Raw genomic sequence first — 25,919 nt, 5'->3', positions numbered from 1 at the left:
AAGCGACAACCGGGACAGACACACAGAGACAGACTATAGTAACGTGTAATTGTAATGCAGTCAGTTGCGTCATTGAAATTTAAACATTGCATCTATTTCCCGGTATAAACAACAGTCCTTAAGTGGAAGAAAGTAGCTGCTTAACTGCTGTGAAAGCTTGAAGGTGTGTTCAGACTTTGTTTGCATGTCATTACCCATCTCTCTTTATCCCTCGGTTTCTCGTCATCTCTCTACAGTTGCTACCTGATAAATCAATCTGAACACACCTGAGGCTCAAAGATGTTTTTTAAGGAAAATGTTTTGTTTTATTTCTAGTTTTAGCCGGGAAACAAACAAATGATTTACAAGTGGTGAGGGGAGAAACAGAGAAAGAGAAATCACACCTGAATATTTGAGTATTTGTACTTAAAAACACATCTTCCAGTGTACATGTACTGTTCTGACATCAAGGTGTAACTTACGCTCAGTGAATGGGACAAAGAAAATCTTCAAGTTGACGTTAAGCTTTTCAAATGTGCCTTGGTGGGGAGAAAAAGTCAACATGCATGTCTGAATTTGTAAGTGAAGTGGGTTCAAAAGTCCATTCCTGTCAGCTGGATGAAGATAGATAACAGTCAGTGACGGGCTGGAGCTGCTGACAGGAACAGGATTCACGTACGAAGGCCCCGGTGTCAGCCCAGCCCATCACTGTGCTCCTCTTCAGCTTTTATCTCTGCTCCATCTCTCCCCTCCCCTGTTTATTTCCTCCCTGCTCCTGGATCACATTTCCTCAATTTCCTGCTGTGGATTGAGCTGGAAAGGATGCACATAAATAAAGTGGATGTAGCACGCAGTAGTCCAGGGACTGAAACGTGGGAATTGTTGGTGCTGTATACCGGCAGTGCTCACTAGCATGTTATAATGTTTTTGTAGAGTAGTGCAAGATGTTACAAAGTCTGAAATTCAGTATTTACATTAAAGTTACTAATCCCAGTAACGCTGTTACTTCAATACTTGTGTAATGTCGGCTTGTTTTCTGTCTTACCAGCAGTGTTGGAAAGTAACTGAGTACATTTACCCAAGTACTGTTCTTATGTACAATTTTGATGTACTTTTACTTTAGTATTTCTATTTTAAGCTACCTTATACTTATACTCCACTACAACTGGGCCTAGCCACCGTGACGTCACTTATTGTTTCGTGGACTATCGTTTTGAAGCCTTGAATTTGGCATTTTGTCCTTTGTCCATCTCGGTTTTTTGGAGCCTTTTTTTGTGTAATTAATTTGCATGTCAATATATTTTTTCAAACTGTTGTTTTTGTCATGAATACTTTCACACAGAACGCGAATATTATGCGGCGAAAGAGCGACTTTTCATCGGAACTAGGTCGATTTTCTGAGCCGTTCCGTTCTTGCCTTTCACAATAAAAGCCCCAGACATAATATTTGCAGGCGAGTATTTCACATTTTCATGTCATTCGTCACGCCCCCGGTGTGTAAAGGCCATTAGAGTGTCTTTTAGTACAACTGAACACTGAATAACGCCGTGGTAGCTACCTGTCAATTACAAGGTAGCCCCGCCCTAAAGCATCCCCTGCTTTATGGTCTATCTGACTCTAAATGGGACCATAATTTACTCAATGAACATCATGCTGTATTGAAGAAGACTTGAAACTAGAGATTGAGACCATAAACTCATGTTTACAATGTTTACTGAGGTAATAAATCAAGTGAGAAGTAGACTCATTTTCTCATAGACTTCTATACAATCAGACTTCTTTTAGCAACCAGAGGAGTCGCCCCCTGCTGGCTGTTAGAAAGAATGCAAGTTTAAGGCACTTCAGCATTGGCTTCACTTCTCAGACCCCAGAGGTTGGCCCTTGATAAATGACGTTAGCGTTGTTTGAAAGCACCATTGACGGGGATGTGCTAACTGATCACTTCTTCCGATGAGTAATTAGTAAAGTAATGAGTAATTGATTACAATTTTCAGGTTAAGTAGCTCAACATTGGTGCTATTTCAGGTACGTTTCCCATTGCGTCTCCCCTTCGTGACTCATTTGTTTTCTTTCCCTGCTTGTCCGACTCTCTCCTCCCTCTCCTCTTCCACCCGTCACACCCCTGAGCTCTTTCCCTCCCCTCACCTTTCCTCCTCTCGCTCCTCCTTCCCGTCTTCCCAAGGTCCACAAAACCCCTGCCCACCCTCCCCCGCCAACAGTCAAGCTGTGACACACCATGAAGGAGGCTATATTAGGCCGATCGCATCCAGAGACGGCATATTGTTTTCTTCTCACACAACAGAAACGTCTATAATTACTTTGATTCACCCCCCCACCGGTCTGAGTGGCTGGAAATAGTTCCTGTATGAAGCTGCTCTCAGTGGATGGTGGGAGAGTGGATGACCTTCCCGTGATACATTTACTCAAAGTTAATGAATGACAAACGATCCTTAAAGAAGCCACTTTCACACAGGATGGAAAAGATGACAATTCTTCTATAATCTGTTCTTTCCCATGATTGTTTTTCTCCCATCTGGAAAATTCTCATGTCGATTTAGTTTCTGGACAAAACTGAAATTTCACCATCTGGGTGCTGACGGACCATGTAAGGATTCGGTGACATGGTGTATTTTTGTATTATAGTAACACAGTGTTCTCTGTTAAATGGCCAAGTGCTCTCCCCCGTACCTCCACCTCTGTGGGTGCTGGCAAGGTGAGCTGCAGTTCCTTTTGACCATCTGCCATGACTCTGGCCACCCTGAGACAATAACAGGCCGGTCGGGGAGGGAGGGAGGGCACGTGGGCGGAGGAAGGATACACAAATATGCCTGCTTGTAATTATAGCCTAACACCTCAAGCTGATGAACAATGAAAGCTGCAGCTATTCCTCTGGGGGATTTATAATTCATCTCTCAGTTTCTAATTGGAGGGTCGTTATAAATAACTCATTACTAAATTTAAAACTTAAAGGGCAAGTCTGGAGATATTCTATATTTTTCTTAATGTCAACAAACCTCACAGATATAACAGGTGTTATTGTCTGTGTAGCCAAAGCCATCTCGTTCCTCTGTGCTATGGAGCTCCATTGTTGTTGAGTGACACGTTCCTTCCTTCTATTTGATCCCACGTCATGGCTTCATAAAGATAACCTTCAGGCTGTCAGGGAAGTTTATTAGTTCAAGGAGTAGAGTGCTAATGCTAGAAGAGACTCTTTCGACTGGTTTTCACTCATCCACCACGGTAGCAACACATTACATGAGCCATCTGAAACTCCTGTAGGTTTAACTCTAACAGACCTACTATAACGAACGGACTTGCTAGCCTAGCAACACTAAGGCTAGGTTATCTCTTACATCAGTACTCTCACAGAAATAGAATGAGTATAGAACGGACATTGGACTGTTTGCTGTGGTCATTTGACTAGTTCAAAAGAAAATGCCGATTGTGGTTAGTTGTTATGGTCACAACACACCTCAGCGGGGCCGTAAAGTGTGTCACACAGGCTCCGCCGCTGAGCCGACAGCGGGAGGTATAGCCACAGAGCCGAATCGACGTTTGTGTAAAAGAGACAGCCGGCAAGGCGGGACTACACACACACACACCATACGCCAACGCTGTTGTGTTACACGTTACGTCTGCATGAGTGAGTCCGTGATTTGCCGCAAGTCAGTTTATACGGAAGTTTTTATGGGATGCAACCATGGATGCATTAAGAGAACTGGATGCAGCGCTGGAGGCGTTCCCCCGTTCATTCCTATAAAAGTTGCTCAGTGGCGCAAGAAGCCAAAAAAAGTTCTGAGTATAAAAGTACCCGACTCGTTCGCATCCATGGACCCACAGAGCAACCGCACTAGCGTTTCCTTTAACTCCGCCTCCCAGCCGCTTGGTCTCGGCTCGTTCAAATGAACAGCACGAAAATAACTCTGGATTCGGCTATTAGTGAATTTTACAACTTTTAGGACCTAATGATTTAAATAAGGGCTATTTAAGTGTTCGTACCGGGAAGTTGATTTACCTGATAACTGAATTATCCATTGATTTACAGACAGAGAAGAAGATCTCTTTCCCAATCTGAGTCTATGGGAAAAAGTCTTTTTGGGACAAATGGCATCATGTGACTGACCCGGAAGTTGTGATTACACGGTTTGGCCACTACCAAACTTGGCTTCAAAGTCCGGCGCTCTTCTTGGGGGCGCTACAACAGTCACAGTTCTTTGCAGTGTCAACGGTACACATAAAAATGTCCGTCGCCGACCATCCTGCCATGTTGATTTTAATGGGAATGTCCATTCTACTCTCATTCTACTTCTATGAGTACTCTTCACATCTAAAAAATATATTTCACGTAATGATCGTCAATGTCTAGTTTCAAACGTGATTTCCAGATACATCTCTGGGCCAATGCGGTATATAGTATAATAGTATATATTATACTATATTTGTGACAAGTTTTTAAAGTGGCAATCTTTAAGATTTCAGTCCTGGTTGATTTAAAATTTCTATTTGAGTGAAAACAGTTGAATTGTGCTCAGAGTTTATCAGTCTGGTTGTTTATACATGAGAATAGAAATATTCTATTTCTATGTTCATGAGCTTCAAGTTTTCATAATTGTGTACATAGTTCCATTTTTTGTGAGTATACAACAGCATTTTCAACACCCATTTCATAAAACTGCAAAAATATACTGTAGATATTGCAATACTTTCATCAGTGGGCCATAGGCTCAATCACCATTGTGTTACCTCATTTGGCGATAGATAGTGACTTAACAGACATTTATTCAACTGAAATCATATTTAGTCGTCCCTTTTTTGATTAAAAAAATAATGCCGGTGTGTTTTTCAAATGTACTGTTCATAGTTTTAATCACTAAAAGGAAGAAGGTCGACATGTCGGTGTCTGTGTTTGATTGACAGCAGCTGCCAGAGTGCCGTCGAATTAATGCAAAACTTGTAGACGGCATCATGAAATCAAAATAACATCAAATATAAATTTCTCCCCATTTGGTTTCACATTATTTTCTCAAAGGAGGAACTCAGGAGAAGTGATTTACATAACAGATATGTACACTGTAGCAGACAAAAATAATTACATTTAGAGAAGATAGATGGGCTGAGAGCCACAGAGAAGGGAAGTCAGAGAATACTGAGTGATGCAATAATGCGTTGTTTATTTTGGTCTTTTCATGGGCTTAATATAGAATATAACCACCGCTACGTCTTAATTTATATTTTTACTTCCCTCTTTCTAGTTTTTGTTTCATACTTCTATATATTTATATTTTAGGATTTAATCATGAATACACTATATTTATATATATTAAATATTTAATTGAGATATTCTGGGATAATGTATTTACAAATGTTATTACGTGTCACTATATAAAGCGTGATTTATTTGTAAATAATGAATGAATTTTAAATGACTTAAGGCTGCCTGCACAGCAGAGAAAAATAGTGCTGCACAGCAGTGACGATTCTCGCTGCCCGCTGCTTGGCAAAGCATCGCCATCCCATCCCAGAATGCACCGTGGCTGCGTTATGTAAGAGGCTGTTCTATTCTATTCTTAGCTCTACCTCACTGAGAAGTAACAGCGCTGGTTGCCTGAGAGTCAAAAGCGCAGAGATCTGATGAGGCGGGAATCATCAGTGAGGTGAGAACCAGCACAGTTCTGCCATCAGGCTCTCTCACTGGGACACTGGCAGGATGGCATGACCATGTTTGGTGTTTGGAGGAAGTGGAGGTGTATATGTGGGTGTGTGCGAAGGAGGGGGATTTATATATTTAATAGTACAACAGGAAAAGGATATACTGTTTTAAAATCCTAAAATAGGACATGCCAACACTCTCTGTCTTGCAGTATAAGACCGTGTTACAGCTCTGACAGACTCTCCCTGTATTTCAGCTGACAGGCTGCGTCCATCTCTACATCCAGCCTTCCTCTTAATTCCCATCTGTCGTGTGGAGCCATTGTGTCACTAGTCTTCTTGATCCCTTAGTCTCCAACTGTCCAGTATTTTTTCTTTATGGATGCCCAATCCTATTATGATTATTTCCTGGAAAGCTCTGCAGAGACAGGGGGATTCATATGGTGAACATGTGTCTGTGTAGCAGCAGTAGCATGCAGCAGTCTAAAGATGAGGCATAGTTTCCGTATTTGACGCAGGATAATGAACATGTGATGAGGATTGGAGCTCATTTAGGACACTCAGATCATATTCTGAGTATTTTTTCTGGGAATTTGTGGGATTTTACAAGCCTGGGCGGAGATCATTCTACGAGTTAAAACTGCATTTTATATAAGAAATATACATAAACGGCAGACGATAAATCTTTTTTAATCTAAATAAATGACTGATTCAGTATCAAGGCAATATGGAGAACGCTTTGAAACATCATTTAGATCTTTATGTTGGGAAACATACAGTTAAAGGGACTGTTTGTAACTTCTTACACGTATAAATCAATCCGGGTCGGTGACCCATGCGCGCTCCCGTGTGGCTACGCTGTTCAGACAAGACTCCAACACAAACTACACGGAAGCACCAAAACCGCAAAGTTCTATCTAGTGAAGCCCGTCTTGCAAAACAGTGTTGGCCGCGGTCACATTAATATCAAGCTATAAGAGTTTTATGTGCACATTTTTCATGTGATGAACGATAAGTTGTTTCATTTTTTTCCTTCTCCTCACAAGTACTTGTCAGTTTTATTCATTTATATATCCCAATATCACACTTCTGCACTAATGCGTGAGCACCAAGCATTTAATTCTTAAGAGGACTGACAAACTGAAGTACGGCCTTTGAGTGATTTTTAAAATGTTTGTTCTGTACTCTGTTCTGACATTTTCTTTTTGAATTGTCGCCTGAAATATTAAAGAGTACCAGTGACTCAGCTGGAACAAACCCATTCCCATATAAACCCTGATCATCTTTGAAGTTATAGGTACGAAATGGCAGCACTCTCTAAATGTCACACATGCAGGTCCATACTTGTGCTTTTATACAAGGGAAGCAACAATAAACTGCATATTCACCACATGTTAAAACCGACATCATCCAGCTGCTGTACATTGGTATATTTTCACCGCAACTAATGGAGAGATGAACACCCAGCTTTCTAAATTAATCAAGAGATTGGTTTTTTTTAAGATTAGATTGGAAACAACACAAAATGTGTTTCCACAACATATCCTCATACAACGGTTTCTATGATATCTTGCGAAAATTATTCCTAATTTTTTCGTGCGTTTTCCTACGAATATCCAGCAACACGTGACAATTTCCACTCGTTACATGCATACAGTCTTTTCAAAATACACTTCAATCTTCACAGGAAACAACTTGGTGAGGTTTAAGCAACGAAACAACTTGGTGAGATTTAGGAAAAGATTGTGGTTTGGGCTAAAATAACTACTTCTAAATGCGAGATACAAACTGGTCCTGGTCAACCCGTTCTCACTCCCAACTCGTCAAATACCGGCGAATGGTCAGCGCCCCTCGGCATCGGAAACCAACGCACGGAGGTCCCCTTTTAGCAACAGCTTGTGACGAGCCGAGCTTTCAACTAACTCCAATGTAAACCCACCTGTGGCGTTATTCGATGGTCGGAGCAGGTGACGTAGTATTAATAGCGTGGGAGTCCACTAAGACAAACAAACACAAGACTTTCAACCGTGAGACCGCTGTTCGTGTCCCGTGTGAAACTAAAAGTAACGTTGACTTAATTTGTCACGTACATTGTTAGTCACATGACTCGTTGGTATCGTCAGTTCTTTGAGTCATGCAAATGGTTAGTCACATGAGAAAAAGTCTGAGAATGGTTGACTTCACCGACTCGATTCATGGTTAGTCACATGAGTTGAGTCAGTGAAGTCAACCACAACCGTTGCCTAACCCTACATAAGTGGTTGTGTTGCCTAAACCTAACTTCCTGTGAAAACAGTGAAAGGACACTATACATGTAACAAGCGTTGACACGGTGTCCCTGGTACCTCCAAAAGTAACACTAGAGGGGTACCCCGTGCAACGGCCTCCGATGCCGAGGGGCACCGACCAAGCGGCGGTATTTGATGAGTTGGGAGTAGGCTTGTCGCGGTAGTCGTTGTTACCGGTGTTATGCAAAAGCCCCTATTTGGCAATATTTCAGATTTAAACCACAAAACCACATAAAGCACATAAAGCACAGGCTAAGCAAAGCAAATTCAAATGGTCCTCTGTACTTGTGTCACAGTGTTTACGCACCTTTTTTTCTTAAATTCCTCCAAGCGTGAAAAGTCGTGACTCAGACTCGTCCTGATGTGTTGCATCAGGCTTTTTTGCAGCAACACATTTCCACTCCAGAGCAAACCAAAAAATATGCAACAGTTTCCTATTTATGGTTTGAAACAAAGCCAGACAGCACAGGGTGAGAGGCGGGGTCGGACGGCGTTGGGAAATTATTAACGTTGTTTACACTGTAACAGACAGACAGACCTGCAGCCTGTGGGTCCTGTCACAACAGGCAGCGCTGCCAGTCGAAGCCTGTCTGGGCTGGGTGGAGGATCGAGACCCTCGGGGGACGGTTTGACCGGTTCCCTGGGTGCACTACCTCAAACTCTCTTTTCCTTTCTCTTCTTGCACTGAAGCATTTTAGAGACTCTTATTCTGTCTGCATTTCCGTTAACATTAGAAACATGTAATCATAAGAAAGTGGTCACAGTTTGGAGCTGCAGATTTAATGGATGCTGTCAGATTTGCTCGGTTTTTACTTTGACATTTTAAAATGACGCCTGTGATTCATAGAGGCAATCAGGGGAAACCCAGTTTTCTTGTAGCGTGCATGAGAAAAGGACTGTTTAGGTGTTGAGCTGGCAGCCTGCCCGACTGAATCAAGTTAATCAACTCTCAGAGCGCCACACTAACCTGCATGATCAGCCTCAGAGACTGAGTTACAGAGGCAGAGGTCTGACTCAGTGCCGGGTCTATTGTCACATGTAGCACCAGAACATAGTGTCCAATAATCAGAATAATAACGCAATAAGAATAAAGAAGAAGATTTAATAATAAATATACTATTAAAAACAACCAAATCAAAGAATAAAAGCTTAAAAATGGTAAAACTCTATCATAACCGTCATTTATAAATGGTAAATTGATAGTTAATTAAACTCAGTTAATAGTTATTTTATTGTTAATGATTAAGATATTATTTGTAAACCTTAAAGAAATTGTTTGTAAACATATATAAACATTACAAATATAGATATTTGTAACACTTTGTTAATGGTTAATAAATACTTTGTAAAGCGTCTTTAAACATTATTTGGTGGTATCTGATGGTTATAATACCTCATTAAATGGTTAATAAATACTTTGTAAATCGTCTATAAACAATATTTAAATAGATAGTTAATACTAATGGTTAATAATTGTTTTCTGGTCCAACTATCTATGTTTATTGATGTTTTACAAATGATTTCTTAAAGGTTTACAAATCATTGGGTAATCACTAACAAATACTTAATAACTTAATAAAATGTTATAATGTGTGCAACAATAAACTGTTAATAAATATGTATTAATGTAATCAGAATGTAATTGTTATCATTTCTTATCAGCTATGATACAATTTATAAACTAATTATTTCATATCACACTAACTAATGATAAAATAACATAAATTATAGCATTACTAATACTTATTAAACATTATTAATTATCATTTCATTATTTATCAACATTAAAATAACTATTGACTAATTTTAATTAACTATAAATTTGTCATTTATAGTTTATTGTTATTAAAAAATTATGCCAAATCTAACAATGACTATCAAAATAAAAGTCTTTGTCGGCCTGGTCAGCCCGTCCAGGCTGGTTCTTGTTACCGTGTTCGGTCACAACCACAGTTAATGAGTGTAGATGAGTTGCCACCAAACAGTCGTATGAGATTTGATTCTGCTGTAGCACCTCACAAATTATCACGCTGGCTGTGAAGACGAAACATTTCTCAGATTTCTCTCTAATAATTCATTTGTTAAAACCTGTGAAGTTGCTGCGGCCGTACAAACACATAAAACCTGTCAATGATAATACATTAGGTTTTATTATATGAACTAAAGTGTATTGTGGTGTGAGTTAAATGTCAAATGACATCATCGTCACTGACCTTTAAGATCATATCTGTAAATATTGACTATTAGACATCACACTTTCCAAACAGAGAGAGAACACAAAGGGGAATTCATAGATTAGAAGATAATGAGGAGGCATCTGTTACAAGGTTTCACGCTCTCAATATTACAGTGAACAACTCCTCTTTTCTTTTCTTTCCTTTTATTTAACCAGGTGAACATCTCATTGGGATTGTCATGATATGTCATTTATGTCAACTTTTGTATCTTGTGGCGTAAATAGGCTTTCTTGGGTTAGGTTTAGAAAAGGGGGTTAAATAAGTATGTTTGTTACGTAGTTAAGTAAGCTACGTTACGTATACAACGTAAGTTATGAAACGTTACGAAACTTAACTTTCTTACATAACTAAAAATAAGTCAACGTTAACTTGTGGTTTCACACAGGGGACAAAAACAAAGTCCTCCTGGGTGATAGTCCCATGTTTTCTGACCCAACCATCCAACTGACCTCATCCCTATCCAGCCCGGACGCACAAAAAGACCTGTGTTTTGTTTTGTAAGTTACTAATGACGTTTGTGTGTTTTCTGTACTGATGTTACGTTGTTTCAGTACGTATTTTACTTAGTTTACGGACTTATTTTAAGCACAACCATGAAGTTTTTTTCCTAAACCTAACTAAGTGGTTTTGTTGTCCCCTGCTGGTTCTGCACTTTCATACGCGCATGTAATATTCTCGGCGAGGCAAAACGTGAAACTGATGCTAGCCTCTGGTCTATTACATGCTTTGAAGTGATACCGGTTTGCCCTATGCAGACTTTACTTCCACTTGACTTCCTCTTTTACTCCCACCATAGCTACGGCCACGTAGAGTGCCATAGTTTGACGAGTAGGGCCGCTTACCAAGCCGCCGTATTTGATGACTTCTGAGTGAGAACGGACTTATAAAAAGTCTTTGTACACCACCTGCTCAGCGGCAAACTGCAGATAGACACTTAGAGACTAGCTGGTGAACATAGTGGAGCATTTAGTAGCTGAAGAGACAGATATTTCCCTCAGGAGATGGTGGAGACCAAAAACAGAGCTAAAAGAGAGTGAATATAGGACTTACATTCATCAGGTGGACACAAACACGTCTACAAATGAATGATAATGTTGCTCCGTAACTGCAGAAACTTTGCACCTTCATGGTGAATCGAAAAGAACGCATCTGCATCGATTGAGGGAAATACATCTGTGAAATAATGTGCAAATAATTACCTTCTGCTTTACCTCTTGTTCTGAGTTTGGTCAAGCAAAGCGCCTATAACTTAGCTCAACATATCTCTGTTTCACTGCCTCTAACACACTCTCTCCATCCAGACTTCAGTGATCAGCTGGTGGAGGTGGTCGGCCTGGAAGGGGCGATAGAGATGGGACAGATCTACACTGGACTGAAGAGTGCCGGACGCAGACTGGCTCAATGTTCCAACGTCACCATCAGGTTAGAACCTCCCGTCTACCACTATCTTTTCCCACATTTAATCCATCCTCCTCATCGTCCTTCCCTTCATCTGCCTCGTGTCACTGCCCTCCCCTCTGCTTTATCTTCCTTCTGGTCAACCAACTGGAAGCTGAAAACAAATCCATCTCCATTCTTTACATGTATGATCAAAAATGTATTCCTTTTGAGTGTTTTTGTGCATTCGAAGGCTGAAATCCCTGCAGCATCCAAACAATAACATAAATTATATATTTCATATATGCGTGCTTTACTAAGTGAGCCGCTGGAGCCGAGGACTGAGTCACAGTCACAGGATGAGGAATGATCTGTCAGTAGTGTTGAGTTTGGATTTGGTTCCAGGATGCTAATGACTCTCTTATCCGTCCTCCCTCTTGTGTTTTAGTGAAGAGCACTCAGGCTGAAAGTGTCTCATTTTAGCTGATGTTGTACTTAGGGGTGTAAGAAAATACACATGAGTATTGCAATATTATGTTTTGCGACACTGTATCAATTCTCCAAAACTCTCTGTATCGATTTTTAATTAACCTCTTAAAAATACGACGGCCCGCCAGTGGACACAGACGTCTTTCGGAGGTTGTGGCGTGCTCAGTTTTAAAGCTAGAGTGAAGATACTGGCGATCTGAAACTAGAAAAACCTAAAGAATCCATTGGTACCAACCATGTCATACCTATGTGTCGGTAAGAACGCTAAATAACGCTCCAAAGTTACCCTAAATTTAGGCTAGGAAAAACTGGCATGGCCATATTCAAAGGGGTCCCTTGACCTCTGAGCTCAAGATATGTGAATGAAAATGGGTTCTATGGGTACCCACGAGTGTCCCCTTTACAGACATGCCCACTTTATGATAATCACATGCAGTTTTTTTCATGCCGTATGATATTGCAGTATATTTTCGCCTATTCTAAAAATGGTGTATTTGAATATTTCTGCATACTGGGGTCCCTAAACAGTCTTGAATTGCATATATTGGGTATCACTGTAAAGCTGAGATTCTTGTGGATCCAATGAGTCCAATTGTATTCATGTGTGATGATGTTAGTCCCCATAGGAGCCATTTCACATTTTTTTACTCAGATTTTATACATAATGTGGTGCGTTCTTTATACTATGACAGTTTTCCTAAAAATTTGATTTGAAGAAAATTGCAATATATCGCCTTCTTATAGCATCGTGATATGTATTGTATCGCCAGATTCTTGCCAGCCCTAGTTGTATTTTACTTTAAGATTAGGATGCATGGGTTGCATTCAAATTATTTCAAACTCTTACATGATAATTCAGGGTTTTTTTTCAATTTTTTGTACGTATAACTCAGGCGGCCAAGGCTGAAGTGCCTTAAACTTGCATTCTTTCTACCAGCCAGCAGGGGGCGACTCCTCTGGTTGCAAAAAGAAGTCTGATTGTATAGAAGTCTATGATAAAAATGAGCCTACTTCTCACTTGATTTATTACCTCAGTAAACATTGTAAACATGAGTTTATGGTCTCAATCGCTAGTTTCAAGTCTTCTTCAATACATCATGACGTTCATTTAGTAAATGATGGTCCCATTTAGAGTCAAATAGACCATAAAGCAGGGGATGCTTTAGGGCGGGGCTACCTTGTGATTGACAGGTTGCTACCATGGCGCTGTCCGTGTTTTTGTCTTACAACTTTAACCCTTTCGCAGTGTGTTTTCAGTTCATGAAAATTAATATTAACATTTTGGTCGCCTAAAAGCGTTCGGTTGTACTTAGCTCCACCCTCTCGTGTTACTTCTGGTTGCAAAACACCAAGATGGCGACGGACAAAATGCTGAACTCGAGGCTTCAAAACGGCAGTCCACAAACCAATGGGTGATGTTACGTTGACTACGTCCCCTTCTTATATACCAACTCTATCTGGTATAACCTTTAGTTACTAACAAATGTTGATCTAAATAAGGAAATAGAACTGATCGGATACAATAAGCGTGTTTAATACTGAATTCAGATTCAATTAAATTCTATCAAATAGATAGTGTTTTTGTTTCAGCCCAGTTAACTTCTACAGTGAGCCAGTTACTGTACCAAAGAAGTGACATTTACAAGTTGTTCTCTCACTTGTTCTGCACACTGCCCCGAATATTTCCCCAGACCAGAATTAATCGAGCATTCATCACAGTCATTCTCCCATACTGTGTTTCTCCAGCCGGAGAGGCATGCATGAAAGTCTTAAACCAACTTTGAGTGTGTGTATGTGTGTGTTTATGTGTGTGTGTGTGTACATTTACAGTGGGTCTGTGAGTTTAAAGAGTGGGGGCCTGTCTGGGAACGGGTCTCATGGGAACAAAGGGTGCAGTGTTTGACCCTGTCCTGGGGCGGTGTGAACAGGCCTCTCGTGCCTTAGAGGTGTGTGTGATCTGACCTTCACAACCTCCAACCCCACCCTGTCCTCTCTCTCTCTCTCTCTCTCTCTCTCTCTGGCCCCCCCCACCTCTCTCACTCGTCCTTCTGCTTTGTCTTCACAGGACGTCCCGGCGGCTGCCCATGCAGATCGATGGCGAGCCCTGGATGCAGCCCCCCTGCACGGTGAGCGTTAAATAAGAACCACTGAAAAGTTGTTCTTGGATAGAAAAACGTGAAACTGCCATGACATCATCTTCAACGCGACACACGATCAATCCTTTCATCAGCAACCAAACAGAGGAACGTCTGCACTTTGTTTTGTCAATTGTACAGCGTAGTGTACGCCTTAGTTTTGCTGGCAACCATTGACCGCCCGTCTCATTATCTTTGAACGCGATATCTCAAAAACTCTGGAGGGACTTTCTTCAAATTTGACACAAACGTCCACTTGGACTCCAGGATGAACTAATTACATTGTGAAGGTCAAAGGTCACCTCACGTCTGTCCCATTCTCATGAACGAGGTATCTCAAGAACACCTTGGGGGAAATTCTTCAAATTTGCACAAACGTCCACTTGGACTCAAAGATGAACTGATTATAATTTGGTGGTCAAAAGTCACTGTGACCTCATAAAAACACGTTTTTGGCCATCAGCCAAGAATGAATTATGCTAGTTATGACAATGTCACACAAATGTCTAACAGGATAAAATGATGAAGTGATGACATTTTGGACAGACATGGATGTAAACTGCAACTTCACTGGTTGGCGGAGGCATACAACTACAAGGCGGTAATTCTAGTGCTAAAGACGGGATTGGGAGCAATGAACCGCTGTTTCTTGTCCTGTGCGTCACGTTACAATCAGCTGTTCGTTTGTGTCCCGTGTTCACAACGTTTAGTGTCTTTAGTGACTGTACAAACGTAGCAGTTTTAAGCCCAACCACGTTGTTTTTTCCTAAACCTAACTATAATGCTTTTATTGCCTGAACCTAAGCACATGTTTTTGATTACTTCACAACATTAAGCGCGTGTTTACTGCGACCGAAAAGTGACGCCGAGGGGTCTGACAAAGCGTCAGTATGTTACGAGTTGGGAGAGAACGTGTTGGTAGAGCCGTGCCGTACCCTGCAGTGGAAATGCGGCATAAGCGTCCCCTGGACGCCGGTGGACAGACACTCATACCTTTAAGCTGATAAAGTCAGCAAGATGAGTGTTACTCAGCTTTTGTCTGATCCTCACTCATGTCCTTGCTCTTTTGTTCATCCTCCTCCTCCGCACGCCCCCAGTCTCAACCTCCACCACAGTTATGCCATCAAATATCACAGTCCAACATCATAGAAAAGGAAGGAAATCAACTATTAATCTATTCATCCTCACGCCGTCTCAACCACTTTTCATTTCATCATCGCGGACCTTCGCAGAGGCGGAAGATCGAAAGCTTTTTATTGTGTTATGTAGGTCATTTGAAGGTCGCAGTGAGTGATTTTATAACAGTGTGTTATAAAGAGCCAGGAAGTGATGACTGTCAACCTGATGAATTTGTGAACAAAAAAAAGAAAAGCTGTACAAACCTTCATCACGTCTTTCTCTATCTGATTCTCACAGATCAAGATCACGCACATGAACCAGGTCCCCATTTTACTGGGCCCGCCTCAGAAGACGCCCTTCTTCTTCTTCAAGAAACGCAACCGGAGCCGCGACTAGGACACATGCATGCACACACAAACACACATTATACAGTACATATGTGCACACACACACACACACACACAGACACACACACACATGCCAATCACTGTATAGGCAGCTCCATCAGACGACTGGTGCACTGTTCCCAGGTTGGAGTTTGAAAGTGGGAAGTTCATCAACGGGATCACATTGTGGAACATTCTTAAAGTGGGGATGCCTACAGACAATTCACTCCCAGAGGAACCTGCAGTGATGGCACCCGAAATTAAAAGACTCTCCGTATAACAGTATCGACCTATTCCTGTGTACCCATCATCCTCTAGTCTCGTCCCAGCCATGCATTTAGTTGCAACAGCCAAGTCTCTCAGCCCAAACCTCTCAGCCATATGCCAGTACTGCACTGCCCGCTAAACACAACTGCTGGGATTCCCTCGCAGCCCCTTTGAATGAAGTACAGGTAGTGATAGTGAGGAAGAAGAAGAAGAAAAGAAAGCAGGTTGTTTTAATGAAGAAAGAAGGAGCTCCAACACACTACAGTGAGGAAGAGAAGAAGTGAGAGAGGCGTGGCGGTAATTGTGGTTGTTTACAAGGCCGGTGAGTAAATAGAGTAAGATCCACCTCTTCTTTAAAACACCTGTATGAATAATGAAACAGCGGTTGCTTGTAAGAGCGCTCGCCGCGGGGCCTCCCCCATAGACTGACAGCACGGTGCAGAGGAGCAGAGAGGAAGAGCCTCATCCATTATTGACTTATTTTTGTTTGTGGGTTGACGGCAGTGGGGCGTAACAGTGGCCTGGATGGGTTGAAATATGCAGGGATTTTGGCCCCCTTAGCATCACTGACCTACAAAAACAGATCCTGTAAACCATATTTACAGACTGTGTGGATGATCTGGCGGTAGACTTCAGGCAGAGGAGCTTCCTGTCCTGTTGTGCAGTAGAGATTGGAGACGTTGTAGTTCATCTTGTTTTTCTTAGGACGCTTTCACAAGCTAACATTTAGTCCACTCTAATCGAACTCTGGTGCGGTTTGTTTGGGCGGTTGTGAACGCAGTAAACAGGCAGCCTGCGTTTTAGTTCGTGTGGAAACGGTTCGAGACCACAAGCGGTCTCGGCCCAGTTGTTTTGGTCCACACAAGAGTACGATTACCGCGTTCACAACTGCCCAAATCAGGGGTCTGCAGCCTGCGTCTCCGGAGCCACATGCAGCTCTTTAGCCCCTCTTCAGTGGCTAACTATTCTTTGTTTACGTTTTCATATTTATTTATCATTGTTGTAGGTCTATGGTACGACGGAGTATTAGGGCCACATTGAGGGGGAAAAAAAATCTGAGATTTCGAGAATAAACAGAAGTTTAAGATAAAAAAGTCGTAGTATTATGAGAATAAAGTCATAATATTATAAAGTAGTAATTTTACGTGTTATTTTCTTTTTTTCTCGTAAAGTTATGACTTTATTCTGGAAATCTCCGATTTTTCCTCAATGTGGCCCTGATACTCCGTAGTACATTTGCACTTTCGCCCTCACTGCATTGGACTTATATACTATATACTGAGACTATAAGCTGTGTTACCTTCATCACAATGCTCAAATGTTTTGCAGCTCTAGATAGATTTTTTTTTTTGCCTTAAACGGCTCTTCTGATAGTGAAGGTTGCTGAACCCTGGCCCAAACAAACCGCACCAGATTAAGACGTACTAAATATTGGCTTATGAAAGCGCCCTAATGCTGCCATCCAAACTGTATCAACAACAGCTCCTGTGCACCGCGTGCCACAGGACACTTCCAGTGGGTCAAGGATTGAAATAAATCCCCTCAAGGGTATAACACCAGGGCCCCCGGGGGTTTTTATTTACCAGAGCATTGACAGGGGAACTAAATTTATCCCTCTATTTCAGGGCGGCTCTATCTCTCCTCCAGTGAAACCCTACGCCTAATTACCGTGTCAAACATCAACTCACAATGTCAAGTGTGCTGTCAGAGTGCAAATCCCAGCGCCCGCCCCTACTGCTGTAATGCATTCATCATTTGTTTACCTGATAAAGACAGGATGGTGATGGAGGAAAAAATGATGGAGGATATATGATTCACAAACTGTTGACCAGAGAGCTTAGTTCAGTGTTTATAAAGAATGTATTCATATTACTGTCCCCACAATATGGCAGATTATTATACAGTGTGTGTGCAGAAAGAGTATATGTATATTTCTGGAAAGTAGGAGTAGCTCACATATACTGTACACACAGATGTGTTTTTACTATATCATCGTTATCAATGTGGAAATCTTAGCTTAGAGGAGTTCAGATCAGTATTCTTCACCGTACAGAGTCGCTACAGTCGCTCTCTAAAGGCAGTTTCCCACTTTGTCTTATTCACGTCGTTTTAGATTTGAGTTTAATGTTGTATCGTCTTCTTGTGGAAGAAACAGGAGCAAACAAATGCATCAAAATTACAGAATGTGTGACAAGATAATCTCATGGTTCACATAGAGCTTTATACAGGGTATACATAGTTATAAGAAAAATACAACCCAGTCTCCTGCTGTACAAAATGACCTTCCATACAGCTAAACTGCATCCTCAATTACGTTTCGAGGGATTACGGTCACAGTTTTAAACCGTTTTAAACACTTGGTTAACGTTGTAAATTGAAACAAAATGCAACAAAACTACCGAGCTAGGTTTGGTAAAAAAACAAAAAAACATCATGGTTTGGTTTAAAATTACTACGTTTGTTACGTTATTTAAAATAAGTAAACGTTGACTTTTTGTCCCGCTAGCTGTACATTATCCCGCTTATTACACGGCTACTTACTTAAGAAATCAATATTTTGGCACAAAAACGGTCCTCCAGAGTCCGACATCAGAACTGCGCCCATAGCAACAGTCTGTTATACATAGCAACGGTCTGTTATACATAGCAACGGTCTACTATACATAGCAACGGTCTGTTATACATAGCAATGGTCTGCTACACATAGCAACGGCCTGCTATACATAGCAACGGTCTGCTATACATAGCAAAGGTCTGTTATACATAGCAACGGTCTGTTATACATAGCAAAGGTCTACTACACATAGCAACGGTCTGTTATACACAGCAACGGTCTGTTATACGTAGCAACGGTCTGTTATACATAGCAATGGTCTGCTACACATAGCAACGGTATGCTATACATAGCAACGGTCTGTTATACATAGTAACGATCTGTTATTCATAGCAACGGTCTGTTATACATAGTAACGATCTGTTATTCATAGCAACGGTCTGTTATACATAGCAACGGTCTGCTATACATAGCAACGGTCTGTTATACATAGCAACGGTCTGTTATAGAGAAATTACAGACCGTTGAACGCTGTGATTGACCAATCAGAATCGAGTATTCAACACAGCCGTGGAATAACGTTCATTAAGGGTCGATCGTTGTACAACATCAATTATCATTACAAACGTATTTGTGATACGTCAAAGACGTAATCTGCAACAAAATACGTTTCCCTCCAAACGTAATTGAGAAGGCACTTTCGTTGTATAGGAACATATTTTTTTGGAGACAGGGCTAGAAAAAACACACTTACGGGATCCTCATCAAAACTGTTTGTTTGTAAATTCATGGACCTCCAGTTGAGAATATTTCGTCACACACATTTACCCTCAATAAGGTCAAGAATGAACTTTCATGCTCAAGAAAATTACAGATTTTCAAAGAGGATGTAAATGTGTGAATGTTAAAACTCAAAGGATGTGATGTGAGTTAGACGTCTGTGGGAAACTGCCTTGCACCCTGCTGTAGTGTAAGTGTTAACAGTGCCGGGCAGAGGGAGACTGGTGAGACGTTCTGATGGTATAAACTGAGCTCCACTGTAGGGTCAGGCTGTGACGCCTTTATACCCGATTTCCCTTTAAAATACGCTGAGTCAGTACTCTATGCACCCAGGCTCCATGAAAACAGACAGGATGTCCAGAGTATCCTCATACACCGGAGATATTCACCCTCCAGACAGCATCAACATAAACTGGGATGGAGTTCAGGTTAGTCATGAGTCACTGTCATCCATCTCAATGGTTTATGTTTAAATCTAATAAAAATAAACAGAAAGCCATAACTACAAATACACTGTAAGAAATACAGCACATCATCATATTTGTCTCCTTAATTTGTAGTTTTAACCGATGGAGCCTGGGTGCCGAGAGACCTCAGTGGGAAAAGAGTGCATGTTTACAGTAACTTTACATTTATTGAGAGAATTGTTTTAGACAGCTATATTACCAAGTGTATATATTTGTTTATAATATTTTATCTGAAGCTAACTTTCATCACCGCATGCCTGCTGAAACAAAAGGAGAGTGAACAAAAAGGAGAGTGTGGATCAGACTATTCAAACTTATTTCTTTGCTTAAAAATTCATCTGATATATTTATTTGTTGTGGTTTTATTTTTGTTTTATCATTTTTTTTTGCAGCATGTTTATAATCATCTGCAAGAAAAAGGCAGGAGAAGAAGCTATATTAAAAAAGAAAAGAAAGTATTCCCAGATGAAGTTTCTACCGTTATAACATCCATTTGTGATTTAATGTGGAATCAAAGGGCAGCGACATGAACGCCCACACAGAGTCTGAGTGAGTGGATTTCCAATACAACTCATATCTATTCGTGTCCTTTGAAGTAATCAATTGCCTTAACAAAGAAATGGACCAGCTCTGAGCTCACAGAGAAAAGTAGAAATCACATAGAAAGGAGGATTATTTGTAGCAACATATTGCCCTTAAAAATTACCAAAAAGGATCTGCTTTAACCTCGACTGACAACAGCTGAGTCGCAGCATTTAGACAAACAAAATGCAGACAATAAGTCACCTTAACCTTCAGATAGCAGCAAAGGTTGGTTACTATCATGGTAATGGACTGAAGTAATTTATTAGCAAACAGGAAGGTGATATCTGTGTCCATCTTTATTTGCAGTTTGAGTTTCCTGAAGCAAATTGTCTTTAAAGATCCCATGATAAAAGACCAAAACCATCAATGCGTGACTCCATCTCTCAATACTTTGTCGACCGTGGCTGGTACTCTGTCTGTGGCAACTCACAAGCCCGTTTGTTCTGAATACTTAAATCTTTAAAAACAGTCATATATTTAGTTTTTTAAAGGCTCTGTAATTTCCTAAATCAGGTGGGCACTGTAGTTTTTAGCACACATTACTTAAACAGGAGTAAATGGTACATTTTGTTGGGGACTATTTTCAGCAGCGGATTGATACACGTTTGGTGCTCTGTTGAGTATATCCGGCTGCAGAAAGATGTATGTGGGATTGACTCAAAAACTACAGTGCCCATGTTCATGGAAATGGAGGAACACGTCACTCAATGCAATGATGCAGCTCACTGATGTGTTTTAATCATTGTTGCCAGTAGCCAGCCGTCCGACCAGTGGTCTGGTGGCCAACGGCAGCGCTGCAAAGATAAATTGAGGGCGTATAAACCTTTGTTAACCTATAATTAACTATCCTACAGTAAAGTCAGTCAAAAAGTGAGTCGTACAATATTGGCGAAGCGTCTCAGAGATAGAACAGGTTGCTAATAGTTTAGCCTTCTGCTTACCGCAGCCGTGATCCATTGGCTGCGGTAAGCAGAAAGCTAAACTAATAGCAACATTTTCTCTGCATCTCTGAAACGTTTTGCCGATATTGTAGCTCGCTAGAGCCTCGAATCACAGTTTTTCATCTCCAATATATGCGATATCTGGATTCTGGCACCCAACATCACAGCAAGATTACATTTTAGATGTGTAACTTTAGCCCACTACTAGTATAGTGTTAGCCTCCAGTCTTTTCCTTTGTTTTGCCTCCAGCTAACAATGTGACGTAATCATGACGTCGGCTGTAAAAGGCTATACTTGTGGTAATGTAGATTCATTGTTGGTTTTGGTCTTTTCATGGGATTTGTTCACAATAAAAAATGGATTTTCAGGTCTATTTTGCTATTTGTTCGATATTTGATTTGGCTCTTGACGTGTTGTTTACCAGGTTCAGTAGAATTTAAAGAAAAGTCCACACCTGGACACTCAAATATATCAAACTGCTGTACTTTTTCTTCAGTTTGAGAGATATTGTTTGTGTTATGACAATGATGTTTGACAACTCTCTGTAAAGAGACAACGAGCTTGTCACATTCAGCCACAGGCTATATGTATAGTTACCAGACAGGTTTCCAGTTGGAAAAAACAAACCTTATTCAAAACACGAGGCTCTCTAGTCGACTCAAACTACTGCTGGTGGAGAAGTTGGTATCTCTGCCTCTTTGATTTCTCCTTGAGTGATTGTTAAAGTGCAAATTGATGAGTCAGGAGAGACGTCCTTGGACTAAACCTGCCCCACAGTGATGTTTTTCTCTCTTTGTCAAATGACACATGTTGTAGTCACACTGGAAATCTATCAGTCATATTATTCATTAGAACATAATACAACAAAACAAAACATAATACACATCCAAACAAGAAAAAATAACAAGAACTGCAACACATCAACCAGATTTAATATATTTTTTTATGGTGGGTTTTTCCCTTAAATTAATAGTTTATAGATAATTAAAAGTTTTTGTGGTCGGGATATATATATATATATAGTTCATGTGTTTCAGGCGGGAATAAATTCTTTGTAACAAAGGTCAACATGTCATACAACTATCTTGAGTGGTCAAGCGACATGAACACTTGCAAGTCATAAACATGGGATTCTCTTCTATCTCTACCATCCAGCACATATGATATGAACGCAGCCTAATTCTCGGCAAAAAAAAAGCGTATTTCCCAACATGTTGAACTAGTCCTTTAAGTGTGACATGTTACTGTAAGATATTTAATATCTGGGGTGATTATCACTACACCACCACACAACTCTGTGTTCTTAATCAGCAGCACTTTCATTAATCAACAGAATCATGTGTTTCCATCTGAGGCCCTACAGACCAGAGTGATCCAGATCTCGTCCCGGGACAGATTAGCGGTATATTATTGAGTGACATCAGAAGCGCAGAGCCAGCAGAGCCCCTGCAGCGTGTTGCTGCTCTACATGTACATTAAATCATCGAATCATAGAAATAGAGTTTACAGAGCAGATCACAGATCAGATACGACATATCACGACAGCGACGTCATCATCGCACAGCTTCAGGGGATTATTAAACATCTACTGTATGTAACCAAGATAACAGTTAATCAAGTTATCTGATTGATAAAGTGTGTGATATGCTGTTACCCCCTCGGGGCGTGGTGGCGGGGGCACTCTCAGCCCACAGAGGGTCAAGGGCAGACCGTCCCCCATGTTGTCCAGGACCTGATTGGATGAAAGAGGTTGATGAATCAATAAGTCCAGCCTCTGCAGTCTGTGTCTGTGTCTGTCTCTACAGTACGTCACCCTCACTGTTTGTTGGCATTTTCATGGACAAAACATTTTACCAAATAAACAGAAGAGGTTGAATGTGCATTTTCTCCTTTTTTCGTGACCTTTGACCTCCATACAGTTCTTCTGTTAATTAAAAAACACATACTCACTTGTGATATGACCAGTGTGTTTCATGGTGCCTGATAAAGACAGAAACCTGATTTGTTCTTTTATCTTCGTGGCTCATTTGAAGACAAATGCATCCAACAACAACAACTGTGAGTCACTAATGACATTAAACAGATTCCGACTGAGTGAACAAACGATGAGATAATGGTTTGAGGAGGACTCCAGAGTTCAGAGGATGGCCAAAAAAAATCACATCTAACAATATTAGATAATGTAATCATACAAAAACAAAAGCTGAACCAAACCTTTTTCTGATGCAGTGTTAGAGAAAACATAACATTTTAAACTTTACAAAGGTCAGTGGAGGAAGCGTTCAGTCCCTTCAGTAACACTGCAATATAAAAGTGCTCCTTTGAAAGTATTATCAGCAAACTGTACTTAAAATATCAAAATAAAAATACTTGTAATGCAGAAAAAATGCCCCCCTATCAGTGTTTTACTATTATATATTATATTACTGGATTAATATCAGAATCAGATTTATTTACAAAGTATACATAAAAGGAATTTGACTCTGATTTTATGCTTACTTACACAGAAATACAAGGACAAACAAAGCTGGACAAATAAAGGTAAAGAATAGACACTGTAAGTATTGAAAAAATAGGTATATATATATATATAATCTAGGAATCCTAGAATAATACAAAATAATACAATATGTACATTAAGAACGTACTACTAAAAAGCATATACAATACAGTTAAACAACATGAGTGGACATTGGGTCATTGTTGGTATTTTAGCATGCTGACATTAGTATTTAGCTCAAAGCACTGCTGTGCTAGTTTACAGTTTCACAGAACTGCTAGCACGGCTGCTTAAAAGTTTGGTTTCAGGTGTGTTTTATCTCATTGAGTTAAAATCTGAAACCTGAAAGAGAACAATCACTGAAAACACTTGATAAGCTAATTCAAATAGAACAAAAGGGAAGTGGTTTTGTGGCTCCTCGTTATTTCCTGCAGAGTGTTTTAAATGTTCTTTTCGCCCTTTTGGCCCTGAAGCTTCTCTCAGAGCCGGTAAAAGCATATACAGCCAGAGAAAGACGGAGAATCAGGAAGAAAAGAGAAAATGTCAAAGAGGAGAGGAGGCATTGAATTAGGAATAGGAGAGAGACAAGAGGGAGATAATAAAAGAAAGCATGGTTATACAACTGGCAGCCTCAGAAGAGTGTGCTTCTTGAGTACGGCTGCTAAGATAACAAGGCAGGAATTATCTCCCAAAGTGCTATTAATAGCAGGCAAGTCACATCTTGTCCCTCAGTGAGAGAGCATCCTACGCCCAGAGGCACTACTTTCCCGTTTTAACTCTTTTTGAAATGTGCATTTTGACAGACATTTGCGTGCTAGGACGGCCTGCCGAGACTCTCGGTTATAACGCTCTCACCCACTTGTGCTTCATCACGGTCGCTCTTATTTCAACTGGGATAAAACTAAAGGTCGGGTTCACTCATGGGTTAAGAATATATAAGAAAAAAAGCTTCATGTTCATATTTATATGTATCGTTTGAATGTTATAGATTAAAACAGTGGGGGGAGTTGTGAAAACAATCTCACCATGAGGTCTATTTAGTAGCTGTTTCGGAGCTTTTGACTGTATTGCTTGATCCTCATCAGGAGACAGAGTTTGCTGTTACATAGATCATTCTATTTGAGCACTTTGAGAACTTCTCATGTTGGTTTAAAGTTCAAATGTCACTCTTGAAAAGGGCAATTTAGAAAAAAAAAATCACTACACGTTCCCTTTAGTTGTTCTGGAGCTTTCAATCACATCAACGTTGAACTTTGAACGTCAGCTTTTAACCCTCCGAGACCCACAATAGACCCGTTTTTTTCTTTTTTAGGGGGATACAGGAGGTCTTTAAGGGGAGATAGCAGGTCAACAGTGGATGTCACATCTGAAAGCCGGGAACATGAAGATTAATTTGAGATGCAGCTCAGCACTGTGTGTCATAATCACAAATAAACATTATTAATCATTTCAAATGAATTGTGAAAGTGTATAAGGGTTTAGAACATTATGATAGAAGTATATGATGGTCATTCCCATGCTCTATTATGGCTCCTAAGTTGTTGCAGCAATTTTTTGTTGATACCATTTGTTACACACATTTTGTGCTAAATTTAACCATTCTTTACCAGTCGAGAGTTAATAAAAATTATCTATAATCCCTCCAAAATACCACATTAAGACACCAAGACCTCGAGGAACACTGTAGAAAAAGCCATGCTGTGATTTGGAATCAAAAACCTTTTGATATTTGGAGATTTCTGCAAGAATTACATTTTTCAGCGATTGGATGCGAGCACTTCTGTTGTGGAAACTGTTCAGAAACCCCCTTATTGTCAATCTAGCTAGGAAAGCCATCCATCCTCTGAATGCCCTAGGTCTATAGTTTGGTTGGTACCAATGAATTCTTTAGGTTTTCTAGTTTCATGTGATCAGTAGCTTCACTCTAGCTCTAAAACTGAACCTGCTACGGCCTCTGAAGGACAGTAAAGTCGGTCAGGATCGCGGGTCTCCGAGGGTTAAAGAGGAACTACACCTTGTGGTGAGATTACTTTCTCCGCTGCTGTTTTCAAGGTCAAAAATGAACTTTGAAGCTCAAAACTATGCTAGATGATCAGTCCAGTAAAGTTGGCGTACTGTACATGCACACGAAGGATGGTGGTTCAGAAGTTGCAGGCGTAGTGTTT

At 40.5% G+C, this 25,919-nt stretch overlaps 1 protein-coding gene across 5 annotated transcripts in view; it reads left to right on the top strand.

Moving 5' to 3' along the window:
* Window positions 1-19,185, top strand: part of dgkg (diacylglycerol kinase, gamma) — a 135,099-nt gene extending 115,914 nt beyond the window's left edge. For all 5 annotated transcript variants that reach the window (XM_074657613.1, XM_074657612.1, XM_074657610.1 and 2 more), the window contains 3 exons: window positions 11,455-11,575; window positions 14,085-14,145; window positions 15,571-19,185. In XM_074657613.1, the coding sequence (XP_074513714.1) occupies window positions 11,455-11,575; window positions 14,085-14,145; window positions 15,571-15,669 (281 nt within the window). In that variant the 3' untranslated portion in view covers window positions 15,670-19,185. The remainder of the gene's footprint in view (window positions 1-11,454; window positions 11,576-14,084; window positions 14,146-15,570) is intronic.
* Window positions 19,186-25,919: the final 6,734 nt, after the last annotated feature.

Source organism: Sebastes fasciatus, chromosome 14 (genome assembly GCF_043250625.1).
Source record: "Sebastes fasciatus isolate fSebFas1 chromosome 14, fSebFas1.pri, whole genome shotgun sequence".
NCBI classification, from domain to species: domain Eukaryota; kingdom Metazoa; phylum Chordata; class Actinopteri; order Perciformes; family Sebastidae; genus Sebastes; species Sebastes fasciatus.
The sequence above is the reverse complement of the archived record's forward strand: the minus strand, read 5'-3'. Positions and strand labels throughout refer to the sequence as shown.